This window comes from Vulpes lagopus, chromosome 3, assembly GCF_018345385.1.
Source record: "Vulpes lagopus strain Blue_001 chromosome 3, ASM1834538v1, whole genome shotgun sequence".
NCBI lineage: Eukaryota > Metazoa > Chordata > Mammalia > Carnivora > Canidae > Vulpes > Vulpes lagopus.
Window position 1 is genome coordinate 117,604,030 of NC_054826.1, and position 23,403 is coordinate 117,627,432.

The 23,403-nt window shown below is 49.3% G+C and overlaps 1 protein-coding gene across 1 annotated transcript; it reads left to right on the top strand.

Annotated features, from left to right (window-relative positions):
* Positions 1 to 2,792: 2,792 nt before the first annotated feature.
* On the top strand, positions 2,793 to 22,060 carry LOC121488235 (group 10 secretory phospholipase A2-like). Its single transcript, XM_041750661.1, has 4 exons — positions 2,793 to 2,919; positions 5,845 to 5,995; positions 7,681 to 7,787; positions 21,461 to 22,060. Exons 1-4 carry the CDS (start codon positions 2,862 to 2,864, stop codon positions 21,601 to 21,603), a joined length of 459 nt encoding a protein of 152 aa, XP_041606595.1. The 5' UTR covers positions 2,793 to 2,861; the 3' UTR covers positions 21,604 to 22,060.
* Positions 22,061 to 23,403: the final 1,343 nt, after the last annotated feature.

Consider the following 23,403-nt stretch of genomic DNA (forward strand, 5'->3'; position numbering starts at 1 on the left):
GATTAACATCGTGTATATGTCTTGTCTGAGCATTTTATTTCCTTAGAGCTATTCCCCAGGAATAGCTAGGTCCGAGGGTGTGCTGGTCTGAGGATTCACAGTTCTGGTTTTTGCTGGAGAAGGCACCCAGATTCAGATGCTCCTCTATATGCGTAGAGTTATTTGCCTTCTACTCATAGAAGATTCCCACTGCTGTCGCACAGCAGAAGAAATCATTACTTACCAAGCACCTGTAGCAACGCTTTGTCAACAGACCACGATGAAACCTGAAGATGTGGGTTAGACTGAGGACAGCACTAGGGCCCGGTTCATTGGTATGCCTAACTCTGCCTTTGGAAGTGAACTGATTTCTGACTCCATCCCATTCTGTTATATCCCCTTATCCCTCAACACATCCAACAGAGGCACCTTTGTATTTAACCAACTGAGCCACCCAGGCACCCTGACATTGGTATCTTTGATGATGGTCCCAATGCCTCAGTTAGCTATCTGACATATTGAGGACAGATTATTCTGTGTAAATGATGCTTGCAGATGATGGAGGCTAGCCAGTTAGAGTGGTGGGGTTTGGGTACAAATATTCTAATACTGAGAACAGATTTTTTTTTTCTGACTTCTTAATGGACCTTTCATGACAGGTTGGGTTTTCCTCTGTGCATATGGATTGGGAAATTCTTTGGGAGCAAAAATAAAAGCATTTCTCCTGGGTTTACATGGGTTATTGTATTCCATGTTGCTCATGGGAGACTCTTAGAAGAAGGAAAATGCTTTACACTCTATGTCTTGGAGAGTCTGAAACCCATACACCCTTGAGTGGGCAAGCCTCAGTAGAATACTTATTCTGTGTCAGGCAGGTCCATGATGGGTATTCAAGAGGAGACATCTAGGAATTGTCTTGAGGAGCTCAGTCCAGGTTGGGGGTGGATGGGGTGGGAAACAGTGAACTTAGAGTGGGACAACTTGATGGCCCCATGCCTCAGCTTTCATAGAAAGCAGACGGAGATTGAACACCATGCCCAAAGGCATTGGAATCTGGGCTCTCCTCATTCTTGGTTCTTAGCCTCTTGGATCCTCCTTTCTTCATGTGAGTTGGGGACATCTGGGGTCTGAGGTTGTTATAAGATCACAAGACTGGTGCCTTTAGCACACAATAGCTGGTGGTAAGCCATGACACCTTTGTTACTTACTATTATTTCTATTAGAGCTTAGCTGTGGAGATGGGAAGGGCAGAAATTGCTGACTAATTGGGTGGGGCTAGCACCAAGGACCATGACATTGACATGACATTGACAAAGGACATTGGACATAGGACATTGACAAAGGACATTGACAAAGGAGTGTCAAGTGCCTGGAGAGTCACCTCTTTTCCATAGGGAGGTCCTGCAGCGGTGTAGCCCCTGCCTCAGTGGGACCCTCACAGCCTTATGGCCCGGGAGCAGATGAGATACCTGAGTCGAGAAGGGGATGGGGTGTGGGCTTTGCTGGGTCACCTCTACAGCCTCCTACCCCCCCCCCCCACACACACAGGTCCTCCACCATTCCAGCTGTCTTGAGTCTCAGTTTCCCTAATATGGCGGTGTGGTGGTGAGGGTGGGAGTGGCTCCAGAGGGTTGATTTCGAGGGGTGTCAGGAACCTCACGCTTCCTGCATTTAAAATGTTTAACGGGTGGGCAGCCTGGGTGGCTCAGCCGTTCCGTTTCGCAGTGCCTTTGGCCCCGGGTGTGATCCCAGAGACCCAGGATCGAGTCCCACATCGGGCTCCCTGCTTGGAGCCTGCTTCTCCCTCTGCCGGTGTCTCTGCCTCTCTCTCTCTCTCTCTGTCTCTGTGTCTCTCATGAATGGATAAATGGAATCTTAAAAAATAAAATAAAATAAAATGTTTAAGGGGCACCTAGCTGGCTCAGGTGGTAGAGTGAGAGACTCTTGGAACCTGGGGTTGTGGGTTCCAGCCCTATAACGGGTGTGGAAATTACTTAATAAAATAAGATCTTTTTTTAAAGATTTATTTATTTTTTATTCATGATAGACATGGAGAGAGAGAGAGAGGCAGAGACACAGGCAGAGGGAGAAGCAGGCCCCATGCAGGGAGCCCGACGTGGGACTCGATCCCAGGACTTCAGGATCGCGCCCCAGGCCAAAGGCAGGCGCCAAACCGCTGAGCCACCCAGGGATCCCCCAAATAAGATCTTTCAAAAAAAGGAAAAGATTTCTTTCATTCATTCGTTCGTTCATTCAACGCAGGGAGAGAGGCAGAGACACAGGCAGAGGGAGAAGCAGGCTCCACGCGGGGAGCCCGACGCGGGACTCGATCCCAGGACCCCGGGATCACGACCTGAGCCAAAGGCAGACCCTCAACCACTGAGCCCCCCTAAAATAAAATAAAACCTTAAAAATAAAAAAAAGAAAAAAGAACTGAACTAAACCGTGTAAGATCCGTTCCGTCCGCCTCCCCGCCCCGTCTCGCCTTCCTCCCGGGCATCCAGGGAGCGCGGGGAGGGCCGGCAGGTGAGACCACCCGCAGAGCGCCCCTGCAGGCTCCGGGTCAGGCCCGCCCCCGACCCCGCCCCCGCCCCCAGCAGCTCTCCCGGTTCCCCGGGGCCGCGCCTCCGTCCGGGCCCGCGCGCCCACTGCGCCCCGGGAGCGGCGGCGGAGGTCCGGGAGCGCTCGCCCCGCCCGCAGGCCGGGCCCGGGGCGGGGGCGGGGCGGGGGCGGGGGCGGGGGGCAGGGGCAGGGGCGGGGGCGGGGGGCAGGGGCGGGGCGGGGCGGGGCGGCGGGCCGGGGGCGCGGGCCGGAGCGCGGCGGCCCGCAGAGCGCCCGCACCTGCCGCCGTCGGGTGGGTCCGCTGTGCGCGGCCGCCCGCAATGCCGCCGCCGCCGCTGCTGCTGCTGCTCCTGGCACACGCGCTCGCGCCCGGCGCCGGTGAGTGAGCGGGGACAGGCGCCCCGGAGGAACCGGGGTACCCCCTGCAACCCTTCCAACTCATCAGCCTCCCCCCTCCCCCGACCCCACCGCCGGGGCGCGCGAGCTCTTCAGCACCCCTGCGCGCTCCTGCCAGGTTTCCGGGATCCCTGTCCCCCAGCCCTGCCCCAGGGGCACCCTCCAGACGCCTGGCCTGGGGGCTGTGAACTGACCCTTCCCCCGACCTGTCTCTGGGGTCTGAGGTCCGCCCCTGCCAGGGGGAGGGGGACCCCTGGGAGAGGCAGGGGAAGAGCAGAAGGTGGCTGTCTCACCTGCCCCCCCCCCCGCCATCACCCTTGAAGAGGTCCCCTCAATACCTGCCTCCCCCCCCGGGGGGGCGTACAGACACACCCACTCACAGGAAAATACACAGACACACCACAAGCAGGGAGATGCTGGGGTGCACAACACCTTAGGCCTCACCGGGGCTCTCAGGTGTAGGATTCTGGACAGGTTCATGCACGGACACAGGCAGGGGTGCCTGGGAGGGAACACGGCGGTGCACACCCCCCCCCCCCCACGCACAGCTCAGGCACACCAGACAGCCCAATGTGGACACACACACACACACACACTCAGGCCCACGGCACGCCTGGACAGCCTTGGCACTCCCAAGCAGAGGGTGTTGTGGGCAGACAGAGCAAACAGACCCCAGAATGACCTGCCTCACCTAAGTTGGCACCAGGGAGTGTTTTCCTTGGTTCCAAACTCAGCGCTAGACATCTGCCCCAAGCCAGGGTCCTCTGTAGGGGGGTGTGTCAGGACCCTGACGTTGCCACACTGTGGTCAGGTGCGGGTGGGGGACCTCCGGGGACAGCTTTGGGGTAGGGGGTTAGGACTGGGGCCCCCTCAGGTATGCTCAGCCTGGGAATGTGCCTCGGGGCTCTGTGGATCCGGAGCTCAGGGGACCTTCTCTGGAAGCCCACTGTGTGTCAGGGATTCTGGAGCTGTCTACAGCAGAGATCTGCCCTCAAAGAGCTCCCAGCCCGGAGGGTCACTCGCATAAACAGCAGCACAGTGTGATAAGGACCCTTGTGGTCCCCTGCGGGCCAGGTGGATTAGAGAAGGAGGTGACAGGTGAGCAGGGAGTGAGGGCATCTGCAGCGCAGAGAGGATGTGATCCGAAGTTCAGCCGGGGGAGAGGTTAATGATGAGCAGGGTCTGCATGGGGGTTGAGAGAGGACATGGGGGGGGGGGGGGGGAGGACCCAGCTCGTGCAGGGCCTCTGGGCTGCAGCGAGGCCCCGGAGCCTCTGGAGGGTGGTGGGAGCCATGGGAGGTTTGGGGCAGACACGTGGCAGCCGGGAGCAGCACCTGGCCAGTTCTGCAAGAGCAAGGACTTGTCACCGGGGGGTGACTTGTGGGGGTGGGGGGGTGGGCAAAGTTTTAATTAAACTTGTTTCTGTGTTTTTTTATTTAACTCATCTCTATTTTTCCTCTGCCCCCACAAATAGGGTACTTTATCCACCGAGAAAAAAAACAAAAAAAAACCCCAATGGGTTTAATTTGGGCCTGACTCTTCAAAAAAAGTCAAGCTGATGGAAACCCATTTTTAAATGAAAAGAGATGAGACATTGATGGGCAGATGCGAGCCCTGGCCTGGCTCTCAGTCCTGGAGCGGACACCCAGGAATCAGGCAGGCCCTGGTGTGAGTTTCCCCTCTGGGCCTCACCAGCCCTGTGCATCTGTGGCCTCAAGTCTCTCCATCTGTCAGTGGGAGGACAGCTACCTGCAAGACAAGGTGGCTGTGCTATTGACAATAGGAGGTGCCTGTCAGTTAGGGAGCGCGGTGGTTGGTATGAGGTGAGGTTCAAGCACTTGCCCTCTTTCCTGGTGCTCTGGGATTTTTGTTTTTGTTTTTGTTTGTTTGTTTTTACCAATGCCAGAGAGCAGACTCACTGCCTTCACTGGACAGAGGAGTTGCTTTGGGATTATTGGATGCCCAGGTCACAACAGAGGGTTTGGAGGCCCCTGGTGCCCGGCAGTGGCCACATTGGCGCCTCTCAGCTGTGTCACCCCGGCAGGCCTCCTGCCCTTGGTGTTATTGGGTGAAGGGGAAGGCGGGCTGGTTTGGAGGTGGAAGCCTGGGTCAGAGCCCCCCAGTCAGATCAGGTTCCTGTGGGCTGTGGGACCATAGGGGTCGTTCCTTCCTGCCCTGGTCTCCTCTTCCTCACTGTGAGACACAGGGTTCCAGTCATACCTCCTATGCGTTGCTGAGTGTCAGAGCTGCTTGGGGATCGAGACAAATGGCTGGGCTCAGGCCACGGGGTCTCCCTGCGGGAAGAATCCATGCGTGGGCAGTGAAAATAGAGAAGACGCAAAAGGCACTGATCCAGAGTCTGGAGAGGAGTGGTAGGGGCAGAGGGAGACCCAGGGACAGAAAGCCCCTGCAGAGGAGCCCTCCTTGGTGGCAGGGACCCTGTTTAGCTCATCTCTGACACCCAATGCCTAGCACCGGCAACTGGGCAGACGTTTGACGTGGGACCAGCAATCTGACTTCATCTGGAGTAGATGAGGGCAGGAGATTGGAAATCAGAGCATTCCTGTGCAAAGGCCCAGGGGTGTGACCTTTCAGATGCTGTGGCTCCGTGACTTGTTTTCTCTCTCGTGGCCGCCTTGAAGACATTAGAGGTTGTTAGAGCTTGTTATGTGCCTGCTGCTTTACATGCATGATGTCCTTTCATTTGATAAAATGGGGTTCCCTTTATCTCCCTATTTTATAAACAAGGAAACCAAGGCATAGAGAGGTTGAGTAAGTTCTCTAAGGTCACACAGCCAGGAAGTAGGAGAAGCAGGATTCAAACCCAGCATCATCCAAGCCCTTCTTAGACCTGTGCCCTTAACTCCAAATCCTGCCCTGCAACCTCTGGTTTCTGTTTTCCTCTAGCTTCCCCGAGGTCGCATGTGCATCGGCGTGGGCTTCTAGAACTGGCAGGGACCATGAACTGTGTTGGTACCCGCAGTCCCCTGTCCTACATAAGCTATGGCTGCTACTGTGGCCTGGGTGGCCATGGCCAGCCCCGGGACACCATCGACTGGTGAGTGCACACCTGGGCTCAGCTTTAAAAGGTCTGAGGACTGGGATCCCTGGGTGGCGCAGCAGTTTGGCGCCTGCCTTTGGCCCAGGGCGCGATCCTGGAGACCCGGGATCGAGTCCCACATCAGGCCCCCGGTGCGTGGAGCCTGCTTCTCCCTCCGCCTGTGTCTCTGCCTCTCTCTCTCTCTCTCTCTCTCTCTGTGACTATCATAAATAAATTTTAAAAAATTAAAAATAAAATAAAATAAAAGGTCTGAGGACCTATATAAGGTCTAAGGACCTTTAGTTAAGGCCTACGTAAGGAAATACCCACAAGCGAGCTTTTATTTAGACTAGGAAAATTCCAACACGTGGTACAACCTTACAGGCAGAGGGCTTCCTGGGCACCTCCAATGGGGACAGACCCTGGTGCCAGCTGCACCCCAGTCGGGCCATCAGATGAATTACTTTGCCTGAAAAAGTAACATAAAGTTGATCAGACTTACTGTGTACCAGGAACTGTTCTGAGAACCCCTCTTAGTCCTCACAACAACCCCGTTTCAGAGATGAGGACACTGAGGCCAGAGAGATAAGTAATTTGTCTGGGGCCACCGAGGGAGTAAAGGGTGGGGGCTGGGATCCAAACCCGGGCAGCCTGGCTGGCTGGATGCCCCTAATCCCTACGCTCCCCTGCCAGGTGAGAAGTGCCTGCTGTGGGTTTGGGTCTTTCTGGGACTTCCTTTCATTTATCTGTAGGGGCGGGCATGAGGGCTGTCCCCAGAGGCTCAAGGACACTCACTGCCACACAGCCAGGGGTAGGTGGCCGAGGGCAGAATGCGAAGGGCTCTTCCCTGGCTCGGAGGACCTGGTTGTCAGAGACAGGTCTTTGCTGGGTCTCGTGCTTCCAAGGCTCCTGTTCCCATTTGTCATAGTCCGCTTCCTCCCTGTCCTCCCAGATGAGGCTCAGGCACCGCCCCCTCCGGGAAGGCCGCCCTGAAGCCTGGCTGTGCCCCGCCTCTGGCTCCTGGAAGCCCCCTCTCCTCTGTCCCAGCACTTCTCGCCATGCATGTGGTGTCCGATGGCTTGTCTGCCTCCCCCACTAGACTGGGGGCTCCTTGAGGGCAGAGTAGAATCGGGCTGACCTCATCTCTGAAACGGTCCTGTCCCCACAGAGCTCTGGCCAGTGAGGAGGACAGGTGCTCATCAGTCTGCTCCCTGAAATGAGTCTCGTTATATACCTGCCCCCCAAGGGAAGGAACCTAGTTTTATGGGAGGGTGTAACCAGGAGACCACCAGACTGGAGACATCGGGAGCTGTATGACATCTTGGGACGGAGGCTGGTTCTTGGGCTGAGACCAGGGGAGGGAGGGTGGGCAGGAAGCTGTCCCCGGGCAGGGGCAGGAGGCACGTAGGGCTCAGCTCACTCCCGGCCCAGAGAGGCGGCAGGTGCGGCTGCAGCTCAGATACACAGAGGAGGCAGGTGGCGGGGGTGGGGAGAGTGGGGGGCCAGGGGACTGGGCCCAGCAGCACACACTGGGGCTCCGCAAAATGATTTCCCAGGGTGGGGATTCTCGGGGACAAAGCTTGGACCAGAGGAGGCTGGCTCCCTGCGTGTCCTCACTTGCCCATAGTCCCAGCACAGGAGGATGGCCACGAGGGCATCCTTGCCTGCACCCACTTGCTGGTCCACCTGTCTGCCACCCACAGGTGCTGTCATCAGCACGACTGCTGCTACATGCGTGCCGAGCAGGCTGGCTGCAGACCCAAGATGGAGCGCTACCCCTGGCAGTGTGTCAACCAGAGCATCTTGTGTGGTGAGTCCCCAGCAGCGCCCGCACCTACCTCCCCGGGTGGCCCGGGCATCCTGGCTGCAGGAACTCACCACTGCTCCCAACGCCCCAGAGGCTGCCCCCTGGGGTTATCTACCAGAAGTGATCTGTAACACCTGGCACGTACAGAAAGGGACGGAGAAACCTATTTCTTTGGTCTGGACAAAAGCTAAAAAAGATCGAAGTGACACCAGGTGTAAATGACCTCAGTGTCCATCAGGTGGGGCGTGGGTAGATAAACCTGTGATGTCTTCTTATTATGGATGACTCTGCAGCCTGCTGAGATGGATAAGATAGACCCTTGTGCTGGCCCGAGAAGGTGTTGAGTGGAAAAGCAAGCTGCTGAATGACATGTCTGGTAAAGCACATTTCTAGAAGGAAAGAAAGGAAAGGAAAGAAAGGAAAGGAAAGGAAAGGAAAGGAAAGAAAAGAAAAGAAAGAAAGGAGAGGAAAGAAGAAGGAAGGAAGGAAGGAAGGAAGGAAGGAAGGAAGGAAGGAAGGAAGGAAGGAGAGAAGCTTGCAACATAGTAGCCTGCTTACTTTCCATGGCTACGTGTAGACACTTGCAAAGCTCAGAAAAAGGTATAATAGAGACACGTGGCGTGTTGTGGGTAGCTGTGGTCATCACTAGGGACAGGATCGGGCTGAGGGCAGTGTGGTGGAAGGCAAGTTCACATTCCTATAATGTTTCCCTCCTTTTAAAGATTTTTTTTTCAATCTGGATTAAAAAAATCGATTTTGGGGATTGCCTGGGGGGCTCAGTCGTTGAGTGTCAGCCTTGGGCCCAGGGTGTGATCCTGGGGTCCCAGGATCGAGTCCCGCATTAGGCTCCCTGCATGGAGCCTGCTTCTCCCTCTGCCTGTGTCTCTGCCTCTCTCTCTGTATCTCTCATGAATAAATAAATAAAATCTTTTAAAAAATCGATTTGAGAGAGAGAGAGAGAGAGAGTGTGTGTGTGTGCATGAGTAGGGGGAAGGAGAAGCAGCTGCCGGCTGAGCAGGGAGCCCGATGCGGGGCTCCATGGGGAGCCCGGGATCATGACCTGAGCCGAAGGCGGACAGTTAGGCAACTGAGCCCCCCGGGCGCCCCTTGCTTCTCTTATGAAGAGAACGTCTCCATGAATTACTCGTGAGCCAAAGCTTAGAAAGAAAAGGAATACACGGCCTGAGCTGGGTGAGGGTGAAGTGCCTGGTCTCTGCAAATTAGTCTGACGGGCATCAAAACATGGGATCCCCTCGAGATGCAGGCCAGCTCCAGCTTGGCGTGGTCTGATGACCTGCCTACACCATGATTCTGAGGCTCCCGCCCCAAATGTACTGCACTAGGGGGACCAGAGGCTGTGGTCTGTGTCCCCTCCTAGTAAATGCATTGGTGGGGCAGGGGGTGGGAAGAAACTTGGCTGAGCCTGTAAGATGAGTGTTCATTACACTGGGCCTTCTTCCCTGAGGCTGAGCCAGAACAAGCCCGCGTTCTAGGGACATTCTGGCACTTACCATTTGGGGACCCCAGGAAAACCTTTTCCTGTCTCTGGACACTGTGTCCTCCTCTCTCAAAGTAGGGCTAATAGTATTGCAAGCTGGTGTCCCCGAGCCACAATTGTCCTGCAGATGTCTGGCTTCACCTGTGCAGTGTTTAGAAAAGCAGTTTGAGCCCATACTTGAAAAATCAAAATAGGTCACACTAAAAAATCGGAATTTCTGAATGTCTGGTTTTCCTTTCAAAAAAACTGGGGGCAAAACAAAACAAAACTAAAAACAAAAAACTGGGGGCTCCAGTTGCATCAGACCCAGTAGCAATCATTGGCTGGAGCTTGGAGGGACTGCCAATTATAGGGAGAGCCAATCTCTCCCATCTGCCCCAGTCCTCACTATGCCCTATAGACTCCCAGTGAGGACAAGTGACAATTACCCTATTCCACTTCCTTTGTGCTCTTCATTTGGTTATGGAAAATAAATATTTCTCTCTTTTTTTAAAGGTTTTATTATGTTTTTTTGAGAGAGAAGAGAGAACAAGAGTGGAGGGGAGGGAGAAGGCCCGAGGGAGAGGGAAAATGCAGACTCCCCACTGAGCAGGGAGCCTGATCAGGGACTTGATCCCAGGACCCCAGGAACATGACCTGAGCTGAAGCAGATGCTTAGCCAACTGAGCCACACTGGCACCTCAGAAAATAGATATTTCTGACAAACCCAGGTAGAAAGAAGGTAGACTGAGAGTCTTACTGCTTCCACAAAATACATGGGAGTGCTGAGCCCATTTATTTGTCGAAATGAGGAGTATTTCTGTGTTTGATGCATGTTTTCTTCACTTATTAGCACTGCCTGTCCCGGTGGACATGTGGGTTTGCAGCCCCTGACCTAGTGGTCACCAGCTCAGTCAGTGACTCAGATCCTGTGATGGTGGGCTAGCCCTGATTGGTCAGGGCCTCAGTATCCCCATGGGGCTCGAACTCACCTCATGAAATCAAGAGTCACACGCTCCCCTGACTGAGCCAGCCAGGTGCCCCTCTTACAATCCTTCTAACTTTGTGGAGGAGAAAGTCTCAGTTCACTGCTACTTTAGCTTTAACATCCTTAGAACACTTGCTGATTTTATTTTATTTTTTTAACAGAGAGAGCAGGCTTGTATCCAAGAACAGTTCTGTTCATCAATTGAATTCTGCCTTAAAAATATTCTTCCTGGGATCCCTGGGTGGCGCAGCGGTTTGGCGCCTGCCTTTGGCCCAGGGCGCGATCCTGGAGACCCGGGATCGAGTCCCACGTCGGGCTCTCGGTGCATGGAGCTTGCTTCTCTCTCTGCCTGTGTCTCTGCCTCTCTCTCTGTATGACTATCATAAATAAATAAATTAATTAAAAAAAATATTCTTCCTATTGGGGCACCTGGGTGGCTCAGTGGTTGAGCGTCTGCCTTTGGCCCAGGGCGTGATCCTGGGGTCCCTGGATCGAGTCCCACATCAGGCTCCCTGTAGGGCGCCTGCTTCTCCCTCTGCCTGAGTCTCTGTCCCTCTCTGTGTCTCTTATGAATAAATAAATAAATTCATTAAAAAAGATTTTTCCTATTTATCTATCTGCCTACCCATTTATCTTGTCTTTACTCGCAAGCAGCATGTATTTAAGGAGGATAATTGTAACAGAATCCATCCTAACTTCACTGTACGTTTTACAACTAGCCGCTTCTGCAGTTAGAAGAAAAATAAAACAGCAGTTAAAAATGTTAAGTGTCGGGATCCCTGGGTGGCGCAGCAGTTTGGCGCCTGCCTTTGGCCCAGGGCGTGATCCTGGAGACCTGGGATCGAATCCCATGTCGGGCTCCTGGTGCATGGAGCCTGCTTCTCCCTCTGCCTGTGTCTCTGCCTCTCTCTCTCTGTGTGACTATCATAAATTAAAAAAAAAAAAAAAGTTAAGTGTCCCTCAAAGCAACCTTACTGGTTTTCTCTTAAAGCAGTAAGAAATGGACTGAGGCATTTATTTTTAGGATTACCTTTTGATGGATGGTATTTTCCATGTATTTGAGTTCCTTTCAAATTAAAAAGCTGGATGTATTTTAAACATAGGAAGTAGGGGCCCCTGGGTGGCTCAGTCGGTTGGGCGTCCAACTCTTGATTTTGGTCGTGATCTCGGGGTTGTGGGATTGAGCCCCGTGTAGGGCTCTGCTGTGCTGGGATTCTCTCCCTCCATCTCTCTCTGCCCCTACGCCCCTCACATGCATGCACCCTCTCTCTCTCTCTCTCTCTCAAAAAAAAAGGAAGTAATGGGGCACTGGCTGGCTCACTTGGTGCAGCATGTGACGCTTGATCTGGGGTCATGAGTCCGAGCCCCATATTGGGTGTAGAGATTACTTAAAAATAAAATCTTAAAAAATAAATAAATAAAAATAGGAACTAATAGTACACGTACAACATAGGTAAGGCTGCTGACCCAGAAACTGGTTCTGTACCATTTCTTCCTCCTTATTTTTAATTGAGATAAACATAACAAAATATTAAACATTGATAGCATAAATTTCAGTGATATTTAATACATTTATAGTGTCCTCCACCCACCACCTCTGTCTAGCTCCAAAAGATTTTCTTCCAACCCTACCCTTTTCCTCAAAATAACCCCACTAGGCAGTCAGTTCCTATTTCCCCTGCCGCTGGCACCTGGCAACCACCAATTTGCTTTCCATCTCTATGGCTATATTGATTCTAATTTTATATATATATATATATAATATATATATATATTAGAATTAGACTAGAATCTATTATATATATTAGAATTATATATATATTTTATATATATATAATTAGAATTATATATATAATTATATATATTTATATTATATATTAGAATTTATTCACGTTTAGGAATATATATTTTATAAATATATAAAAATTATATTTATATATATAATTAGAATATATTATATATTATATATAAAATTAGAATTTTATATATATATATATATGCTGCGCCAAGTGAGCCAGCCAGTGTCCCATTACTTCCTTTTTTTTTTGAGAGAGAGAGAAGGTGCATGCATGTGAGGGGGGTAGGGGCAGAGAGAGATGGAGGGAGAGAATCCCAGCACAGCACAGCGTTATATATATACCATATATAATGGTATATAATTATATATAACATATAATACTATATAATAGACATATATATCTATTAGAATCTATTATATATAATTAGAATATATAGAAAATATAATTATAGATAACATGTTATATATAGATTTATATATATACATATACAGAAAATATATATAACATGTAACTATATGGTAACATATTAATCAATATGCTAAATATATGAATATGTATACAATTAGAATCCATAAATCTATTGATATAATATACATTATGTATATAATTTCATATAAATGAAATCATATCATCCGTGGCTTTGGTGTTTGTCTTCCTTCACTTACCGTTATATTTTTAAGGTTCATTTCATATTGTGGCACGTAGCTGAACTTCATTCCTTTTTATGGCTGAGTAACATTCCGTCCGTAGGGACAGACCACATTCTGTTTATCCATTCATCTGTTGGTGGACACTGGGTTCTTTGCACCTTCTGAGTACTGCGAATAGTGCTGCTCTGAACATTCATAAACAAGTATTTGTTTGAGTGACCGTTTTCATTTCTTTGGGGTCTATCACTATGAATGGAATTGCAGGGTCATCTGGCAATTCTCTGTTTTACTTTTTGAGGAACCGCCAAACTTTTCTACGGAAGCTGCACTCCTTCGTATTGTCATTGGCCGTGTATGAGGGACCCAGCTTCTCCACAGCCTTGTCAATGCTTATTATCTTCTCATTTGTTCTGTTTTTAGTGGGGGTGCTCAGTGTATCTCGTGGTTTTGGTTTGCATTTCTGTAATGACTAATGACATTGAGCGTCTTTTCATGTGCTTGTTAGCCATTCTTATGTTTTCTTTGGAGAAATGTCTATTCAAGTCTTTTGCTCATTTTTATTTTGTTTATTTATTTTTAAAGTTTTTATTTTTAAGTAATCTCTACACTCAACATTGGGCTTGAACTCACAACCCTGAGACTGAGAGTCACACACTGAGCCCACCAAGTGCCTCTTTGCTCATTTTTTATTGGGTTGTCTCTTTGTTATTGAGTTATAAGAGTTCTTTATATATTCTGGATCCTGGACCCTTATCAGATATGTGATTTTCAAACATTTTCTTCCACTTTGTAGGTTGTTTTTGCATTTTATTGATAACATATTGGATGCATAAAAGTCTTAATTTTGAAAAAGTCCATATTATCTATTTTGTTTTTTATTGAGTTTTTGTTGGCCTCTAAGAATCCACTGCCAGATCCTATGTCACAAAGATTTACCCTCTTTTTTTCTAATAGCTTTATAATTTGAACTCTTACGTTTAGGTCATTGATCGACTCTGAATTAATGTTTGTATATGTTTGTATATGTGTGAGGTAGGGATCCACCTTCCTTCTTTTGCATGTGTATATCTAGTTCTTCTGGCACCATTTATTGAAGAGACTCACTTTGCCCCACTGAGTAGTCTTGGTACCCTTGTTGGTCTTGGTACCCATCACTTGGCCCTAGATGAATGACCTCCCTGTGCCTTAGTTTCCTTATCTGGAAGATGGGTGTTGCCAAGGTGAAAAAAAGGGTCTATAATACGATAAACAGGTTGGACAGGGGCTGTTCCTCTTTCCCTTTCCTTCTCCAGCTGTCCGCTTGATCTGAACTTCTCTCTGGCCCCTGTTACCTCCATTAGAGAGAATGGTGAAATCTGGGATGACTCTCCATTAAACTCTCAGCTCCTGAGGTGCAGGGAAGGAAGGGGTTACTAGAAGGATGGTCTTAAAAATATTCATGGACTCTCAGCTGTATCTCCTTAGCATCAAGTAGCGGTTGGTATAAGAGCAAAGCTGAATTTTTAGGATTGAAAGTGTCCCAGACTTGGTCTCGTCCAGCCCTCTTATTTAGAGTTGAGGAAACTGAATGAAGTTCAGGGAGAGGAGTGGCCTGCTTAATGTGGTGGCCATGTGCCCACTCCTGGGCGCATCCCCTGTCCCCGGACTGCCCCCTCCGAGAGTGGGCAGAGAGGAGGTGAAACGGGCCTTCACTGGGAAATCTCTCACAGTTCTCTCCCGTTTCCCTTCGACCTGCATGTTCTGCTTGCCACTTAGCATGTTAAAGTGATGTCTGTAAAATATTTATTGGTATGTCTACTGGTGGAGTCCATGCCTGTTTATAGAGCTGCCCTCCCTGAACCAAATGAAAAGAACCAAAATACCTATTCTGCATTTGTTTTTGGCTAAAAATATTCTCTTATTCTGTTTGGAGATACTCCGAACATAGCCGTTTACCTAATTACAGGTGTTGCCCATTTTCCATTTATGGGCTTGACTTAAATATATTAAAATTTGTTTTTAAGCCTATAATAATATTTACTGGCAGACCTTTATTTTAAGCTTAATCCTTGGGGGCTGTTTTTCCTTTTAAGTTTTGGTTATTCTTGACTAACATGATGCTGTCGTGTTCTTGAGGCCATGGAGCAGTCAGACTAAGTTTTGCTTTTGAAAGAAACTTTCTGGGGTGCCTGGGTGGCTCAGTTGGTTAAGCATCTGACTTTTGATTTCGGTTCAGGTCATGACCTCAGGGTCATGAGATCAAGCCCCATGTCTGGCTCCATGCTAGGCATGGAGCCTGCCTTAGATTCTCTCTCTCCCTCTGTGTGCATCCTTCCCTTCACCCTCTCCAATTGAAGGAAGGAAGGAAAGAACTCTCTTTCTCAGGGAGTAGGGTGGGAGCACAAGGCAGCTGGGTCAGCTGATTATGAGCTGGAATCCTGGTCCCCCCGCTGCTAACTGCTGTGGTCTTGGACAAGTATCCTCTGAATCCCTCTGAGCTCTGCCTTCCTCACGCATAAAATGAGAATGATAAAATTTAGATGCTGGCTTTGTATGAGAATTGGCAAGTATGACTTTCCTGTCCTTCTCCCAACAGATGTTGTTGAGAATCTACTCTGTGCCAGGCTCTGTGCTAGGTTTTGGGCAAGATGGAGAAATGAGGTTCTGTTGTTTAAAAGGAGGAGGATGGGATATATAGTGTCTGTGCTGATTGTTGTTATAAGTGCTGTGTTGGAAAATAAAGCAGGTGAAGTATCATACCTGCTACAACGTGGGTGACTTTTAAGCAGATTTTGCTAAGAGAAAGAAGCCACACGCAAAAGGTCACATAATGTATGATTCCATTTATACGAAAAGTCCAGAATGGGCAAACCCATAGAAATGGAAAGCAGATTAGTGGTTGCCAGGAGAGGTTAGTGGGACTCAGGTGAGGGGTAATGGGGAGTGACTTCTTAATGGATATGGAAGTTTCTTTTGGAGAGATAGAAATATTTTGGATCTAGATAGGACTGATGGTTGCACAATGTGTGAACATACTAAATGCCACTGACTCATGCACTTTAAAATGGCAAATTTTGCTATTGGCATTTTGCCTCAATAAACAATGCAGGGGAGCAGGGTAAGGGATACTCTTTTATATGGAATGGCCAGGGGGGCAGAGAAGCAGTAAAAAGATGCTATTGAAACAGAGACCTGGGGAATGTGAGAGGAGCTGTGGGAAGAGGTGGTAGGAACAGCCAGTGCAAAGGCCCTGAGGCAGGAATGAATGTCTGGGTGGTCCGAGAAGCTCAAGGAGGATGTCGAGGCTGGAGTAGAGTCACTTAGATGAGAGTGGTAGGTGGTGATGGCAGAGAGATGGGGTCCAGATGCTACACAATGTTGAAAGTATTCCTCTGAGACGAGGAGCCAGGGTTTAAAACAGAGAAGGGGGGGATCCCTGGGTGGCGCAGCGGTTTGGCGCCTGCCTTTGGCCCAGGGTGCGATCCTGGAGAACCGGGATCGAATCCCACATCCGGCTCCCGGTGCATGGAGCCTGCTTCTCCCTCTGCCTGTGTCTCTGCCTCTCTCTCTCTCTCTGTGACTACCATAAATAAAATAAAATAAAAAATTTAAATTAAAAAAAAAAAAAAACAGAGAAGGGGGACAGCCTGGGTGGCTCAGCGGTTTAGCGCCCCCTTTAGCCCAGGGCCTGATCCTGGAGACCCCAGGATTGAGTTCCACGTCGGGCTCCCTGCATGGAGCCTGCTTCTCCCTCTGCCTGTGTCTCTCATGAATAAATAAATAAAATCTTAAAAAAAAAAAAAAGAGGAGGGACATGATCCTATTTGCATTTTAACCGAACCATTTTGGCTGTATGGAGCTGTATGGAGCTGTATGGAGCATATTCTGGAAGGAGCAAGGATGGAAGCCAGGCACTGGTTATGAGGCTGTAGCAATAGTCTTGGGGAGGACATACAGATGGTTGGGTGAGAGGAGAGGAGATGGTTGGGGTATTTGTCCCCATGACAGCCAGCCTTAGATAGCCAGTTCCACGGGCACAAGGCCACCCTAGAGCTTTAGTGGCTCCCTCCCCAGGAGTCCACACAGTCATGCTGCTTTGCAGGTGCCCAGGTCTCTTGTGTGGCAGCCCCTGGGAAGTTCAGAGGGCTCACTCCTGGACTGTCTGGCTCTGTTATTGATTTTTTTTAAAAAAAGATTTTTATTTATTTATTCATGAGAGACACACAAAGAGAGAAGCAGAGACACAGGCAGAGGGAGAAGCAGACTCTATGCAGGGAGCCCAATGTGGGACTCCATCCCCGGTCCCCAGGATCACGCCCTGGGCCGAAGGCAGTGCTAAACCACTGAGCCACCCAGGCTGCTGTTATTGATTTTTACACTTATTTATTTGTCATCTATCTATGTATCTATATCAATGTATATATTATCTACCTGTCCATTCACCCGCATGCTTGTGCTCCTTCAAACCTAACATGGGTCTGTTGTGAAAAACTCAAACGTTACAGAAATATTGTAATGTGGAAAGTGACGCTCCATCCACCAGGGATCACGAGATTTGTGCGTGTGTTTAAATATACACACACATATATATACACATACCTATACCTATGAAATCAGATCATACTACATATATTTTTATAATTTTTATTCACTTAACATTGTGTCTTTGACATCTTGGAACATAGGGGTCGACCTCATTCTTTTCAAGCAAGATAATAAGGGGTGCCTGGCTGGCTCAGTCAGTAGAGCATGTGACTCTTGATCTCAGGGTTGTGAGTTAGAGCCCTACAGTTAGGTGTAGGGGTCACTTAAAATTAAAATCTTTAAAAAAGATAGGGGCACCTGGGTGGCTCGGTGGTTGAGCATCTGCCTTCAGCTCAGGGTGTGATCCCGGGGTCCTGGGATCGAGTTCCGCATCAGGCCCTCTACTCAGTGGGGAGCATGCCTCTCCCTCTGCCTGTGTCTCTGCCTCTCTCTCTCTGTGTCTCTCATGAACAAATAAGTAAAATCTTAAAAAAAAAAAATAAGATAAAGCAAGATAATAACCTATGACAGAATTTCTCAGTCTTGATACTGTTGACATTTTGGCTCCAGTTGCATCCTCCCTCCCTGTTGTGATGACCAAAAGTGTCTCTAGACGTTGCCCAACGCCCATGGGACACAAATGTACGTTATTTTGACCACTTCCCCATTAACTGCAGCCCCTGGTTGCAGAGACCGTGGTGGCTCCTTGTGCCACCCGTGTGGTGGTTCTGTAGCATCAAGTCCTAGAACTGTTGTGTCTGTTGGGAATTTGAGCCATCTCTAGAATGTCTATGTAGAAAGGAACTCGAGGGCTCTTCTTGAAAGGGGAGTTTTCATGGCAAGGGCACTTAAAAAATGTGAGTTGTGTTTGTTTATAGACACTGGGGAGAGGATAGAGAGGGAAACTGGTAAAGATTGTGGGGAGGAAGGCCACTAAAGCCCCCACAGGGCACCTCTTTTTGGCACTGCCATTTGGTGCTATAGATATCTTAAATCTAATAGATATTTTTTTAAAAATATTTTATTTATTCATGAGAGACACAGAAAGAGACAGAGACACAGGCAGAGGGAGAAGCAGGCTCCCTGCAGGGAGCCCGATGCGGGACTCGATCCCAGGACCCCGGGATCACGACCTGAGCCGAAGGCAGATGCTCAACCGCTGAGCCACCTAGGTGTTCCAGATCTAACAGATATATTAAATTACACTTCGAAATAGCTACCCTTCAAATTTCATCTGAGGTTGCTTTTTCCATGATCAAAGTCTCATAGGGCTCAAAGTAGAAAAGTCTGAGATTACAAAATGCAAGTTTCATGGCAAACAAAACCCCCATAGATACCATACAGACAAGCACTTGGTTAACTACCTTCCAGTGTTTTCCCTTTTTCAAGTGCATAATTTAAAAAAGATATATAGCAGTTATGTTTTGTACCTCTTATGTTTTACTGAAGTATAAGCTGTTTCTCATGTCGTTAAATTCCTGTGTTAACATGGGATGTGTGGGTGGCTCAGTAGTTGAGTGTGCCCTCACTGACTTGGTGCCTGGTTCTTTCCTGTGGACAGGTCCTGAGGCCTGGTTGGGGCCCCAGTCTTCTTGGATTTCTCCTCTGGAAGGTTGGGGTGCTGGTGGCACAGCCCTGAGGGTTAAATGAGAACGATGTTCCCTTTCTGTCCTCTGTTAATTTTTTCAAGCAGGAAAGGAGCAAGCGTCAGTTGTGGGGTGGTCTGACAGTTGTCAGTTGTGGGGTGGTCTGACAGCTGGCGAGGCTAAACCTCTCTTACACTTGCTAATCTCCCTGTTTGTTTTTTTTTTTTAAGATTTTATTTACTCATTCATGAGAGACACAGAGAGGCAGAGACACAGGCAGAGGGAGAAGCAGGCTCCATGCAGGGAGCCTGAAGTGGGACTTGATCCTGGGACTCCAGGATAACGCCCTGGGCTGAAGGCAGGCGCTAAACCTCTGAGCCACCCGGGGATCCCCTAATCTCCGTTTTTAAGCAAGACGCCCTGATTTGGGGCTTATAGCCTTTAGGTAGGCAATAGCATCTAACTAGCCTTTACTAGTAGAAATCTATGTCCACTGTTCTTTGTTCCTGCTTGTTTTTCCACCAGTTTCTTTATGGTATAAGATTTTGATTTTCTATTTATGGCAGTGATAAAGAATTTATTTTTTTAATTTTTTGTGGGATTTATTTGGTGTCATTTAACACCCTGTAATATGATTAAATTATAATTTATTTACTAATCAACTTTTTTAAAAATGAGGGGATTTAAAGCAATGATGCTGAACTGCTGCGGGCCTGAGTTTGGGAAGCCCTGGGTGCAGTCATGTGGATCAATCTGTGCTGTTCATGGGGCAGCTGGGTGGCTGTGCTTCAGCATCTGCTTTCGGCTTAGGTCATGATCCCAGGGTCCTGGGATTGAGTCCTGCATAGAGCTCCCTGTAGGGAGCCTGCTTCTCCCTCTGCCTATGTCTCTGCCTCTCATGAATGAATGAATAAATAAACAAACAAAATCTTTTTTTTAAAAAAAAGGAAGGAAGAGAGCAATGGAGGGCAGAATTAAAAAAAAAAAAAAAATCTGTACTGCTTAACGACAGGGCCTAGAAAGATAATTTCCAGAGTGTGCCCGGCCTCCTGCCTGCTGATTGATACCCTGTCACCCCGCCCCTCCTGGTGCTGCCAACCTCTGGCTGTCATGCTTCACCTGTGAGGGTCTCCAAGGAACATTGAAAAAAAAATGTTTTTTATTTTTATTTGAGAGAGAGCATGAGTGGGGGGTGGGGAAGGAGGGGCAGAAGGAGAGGGAGAAGCAGACGTCCCTCAGAGCAGGGTGCCCAGTGGGGAACTTGATTCTAGGACCCTGAGATCAGGGCCTGAGCAGAAGGCAGATGCTCAACCACTGAGCCACCAGGTGCCCCTCCAAGGAACACGAGAGGATCCTTAAAGAGTAGCTGGCAGCCAAAGGAGGTCAGCTCCAGCTAACTGGGTGCCTACTGTATGCCCTGCCTTTTATCTGTTGGTTAAAGTGATGTGTTGGGTGTGTTTTCGTTCTCCCAGCAGCCCTTAGAAGTGGGTACTGTTCCTATCTCTGTGCTGATGAAACACCTAGAAGGGTTGAAGTCATGTGTCAAGAGGCTCAGAGCTGTACACCCATGATGGAGCTGGTGAGCTCCATAGCTGGTGCTTCACTGTGTCTCTGGGAGCAATCTGGAATGCTTCCGTGGTGGGTGGGATTGATATATACATTATGTGAACAATTACAAGCCCACAAATAAAGGCAGAGGGCCTCATGGCCAGATAGGATGTCCAAGCTGTTTCAGGCATTTCAGTACCAGTTCTGGTACTGCCTGAAGACCACGCCATCTTTCTAACCTCAAGTAGAGCATCTCTGGTGGTGGGATTACCAAGGCGGAAGGAGACTTACCTTAGAGTGGCAGCCTCTGGGTCTCTAAGAGGCAGGCTCTGGCTGGAAGGGAAAGCTGGAACACACTCTTGAAGGAGCATGGGGGAGAGACGTGGAGAAAGATGGCAGAGGGATGCAGGTGGAGCCAACACTGGCAGAGTGCATGTCCCCTACCAGGCCCCTGCTGGGCACTCTACATGGGCTTTCTCACTCGGGCTTCTCCGTAACCCCCATTTTGTTTCTCTCTTTTTAAGGATTTTATTTTATTTTAAAACTTTTACCTATTTATTCATGAGAGACACAGAGAGAGAGAGGCAGAGACACAGGCAGAGGGAGAAGCAGGTTCCCTGCAGGGAGCCCGATGTGGGACTCGATCCCAGGGCTCCAGGATCACACCGAGTCAAAGGCAGAGGCTCAACCACTGAGCCACCGAGGTGCCCCCGTATCCCGTTTTCAATGAGGACTTGGCTCTGAAACCTTAGGCAAGGTCACCCAGTGAGGAAGTAGCAGAGCAAGCATTCCTCCCAAAAAGCTCTGGATGGTTCCCAGGCACCTACTGTGTATCTGAACGGATCCTTGGGTGAGTCGTGTACTGTTGATGGGGAAGAGAAGCCAAAAGGTCAAGTGGACCTTGGACTTTCCCCATCTGAACACACTTCTCTGGCCACTTCGGTTTCTGTAAAATGGGCCCAATGTCACCTCCCTCTTGAGGTGGCCATGATAGAGATCCTGTGAATTGTCGAATGTCACGTAGCTGCGGATTTCCCCCCCCACCCCCCACTTTGTTGGCCTCCCTAGTGTTGACTCTCAAGTCTCTGTGAGACCCTGCTGACTCAGTTTTCCCACTTCTTTCAGGACCAGCGGACAACAAGTGCCAAGAACTCTTGTGCACGTGTGACAAGGAGATTGCTTACTGCTTAGCCCAAACCGAGTACAACTTAAAGTACTTATTCTACCCCCGTGTCTTTTGTGAGAAGGACTCGCCCACCTGTGACTGACTAGCCCAACTGGGAATGTTCTTTCACACAAGGAAATAAAACTCTTTTCACACATCAACGCAGCATTCAGTTCTTTGCAGGAAGGAGGTGAGGCCAAGTGTTGAAGCTGCAACCCTTGTTTGCTTTCTCTCCCGGAACTTGGGGCTGGAGTTTGTGTGGTTTCCAGTTTAAGGTCAAAAATCCCGTGCTGCTTTTGTAAAACCACAACCGTGCTCATGGCTGTATTGGGTTTGATACCATTTTTGAGGTTTGCCCTTTATGAAAAAGGGCTGAGCTTTGTGTTCTAACCTGCTCCTGATGGTGGGGAGTCAAACATGAACGAACACCTACCAAGTGCCTGGCCTTGTTCTGTGTTCTGGGATGAGGCAATGAACAAGATGCCCACTCCTGGGGTCCCTGGGGGGGCTCAGTCAGGTAAGTGCCTAACCTCAGCTCAGGTTGTGACCCCGGGATCCTGGGATTAAGCCCCAAGTCAGGCTCCCTGCTCAGCGTGGACTCTGCTTCTCCCTCTGCCTCTCCTCCCCCCACCCCCTGCTTTCTCAGTCTCTCTCTCAAATAAAATCTTGGGGAAAAAAAGATGCCCACTCCTGTGAAGTTCTAGACTAGTAGTTATGAGCTTAAGAAAGAGTATTCTTGGGACATCTGGGTGGCTTAGCAGTAGAGCATCTGCCTTGGGCCCAGGGCGTGATTCTGGGGTCCTGGGATCGAGTCCCATTCTGGAGTCCTGCATGGGGCTCCCCGTGGGGAGCCTGCTTCTCCCTCTGCCTATGTCTCTGCCTGTGTCTCTCATAAATAAATAAATAAAATCTTAAAAAAAAAAAGTTTTTTCCCCACGTTAAAAAAAAACCTTTGGAGGGATGCCTGGCTGGCTCAGTCAGTGAAGCTACTCTGCCTTCGGCTCAGGTCATGATCCCAGGGTCCTGGGATCGAGGGCTTCTCCCTCTCCCTCTGCTGCTTCCTGACCCCCACCCTTGACCCACCCCACTTCTGCAAGTGCTCTCTCAAATAAATAAAAATCTTAATAAATAACCAACCAACCTTTGGAACTTCATTTTAAAGAACTGTATTACATAGTTTTATAGATTGCTCACTTTTGGGTACTGGTGAAATTTCCAGGTTTTATCGGTTATTGATGTGACAAGGATGCTAGTGAATAAATCTGCCACGCCTCCCCTGCCACCCCCATTCATAGTGTTCCTTAACCCAGTGTAGTGGCCAAGGACAGGCCACCCCAAGGTGGGGCACTCTGGCATGCAGATTTGGAGCTGCAGGCAGCAGAGACCCTGCAGGCCCAAGAGAAACTTCCGCCCCTCCTTTAACTACCTAGAAGAGTTGGAGTTGGGGTCTGTCCTAGGATAAGGACTTTTGCCAGAGGTGAATTTTATGAGTGGCCTGTCTGCAGGGCAGGCCAAAGGGCTTGTTAGGGACCCGCTCTTACCACGCCCCGTGAAGCAGAGGCCCACATCCCTACCTTAGTCCCTGATGAATACAGGTCTTGTTTTGTCCGTCTTTGGAATTAGCCATGTCTGCATGGACTCCCCTCACATACAAAATGAAAGTTGATTCTCTGTTGATCTGTCTCATCCACTGATTCTTATTCTGGCTAGAAGGACCCTGAATGGGGACAGAATTCTCTTGCCGCCTGCCACCACACTTGCAAAAGTGCCATTTCGGCATCAAAGGGCTTGCATATTTTCCATCAACATCCCCTTCTGAGGTCCCTGAGCCCGCCACGATTGAGAGGGTCTAGGGAGGAGAGAGGCGGCCCGTGGCCCTTGCTCTGAACATGCCTATCCTCAC

Bases quoted from the DNA above. Each gene is read 5' to 3' on its own strand.
- LOC121488235 (XM_041750661.1), top strand. From the start codon at position 2,862: ATGCCGCCGCCGCCGCTGCTGCTGCTGCTCCTGGCACACGCGCTCGCG. The intron at 2,920-5,844 runs GTGAGTGAGCGG...GTTTTCCTCTAG, and splicing joins CGCGCTCGCGCCCGGCGCCG to CTTCCCCGAGGTCGCATGTG. The intron at 5,996-7,680 runs GTGAGTGCACAC...TGCCACCCACAG, and splicing joins CCCCGGGACACCATCGACTG to GTGCTGTCATCAGCACGACT.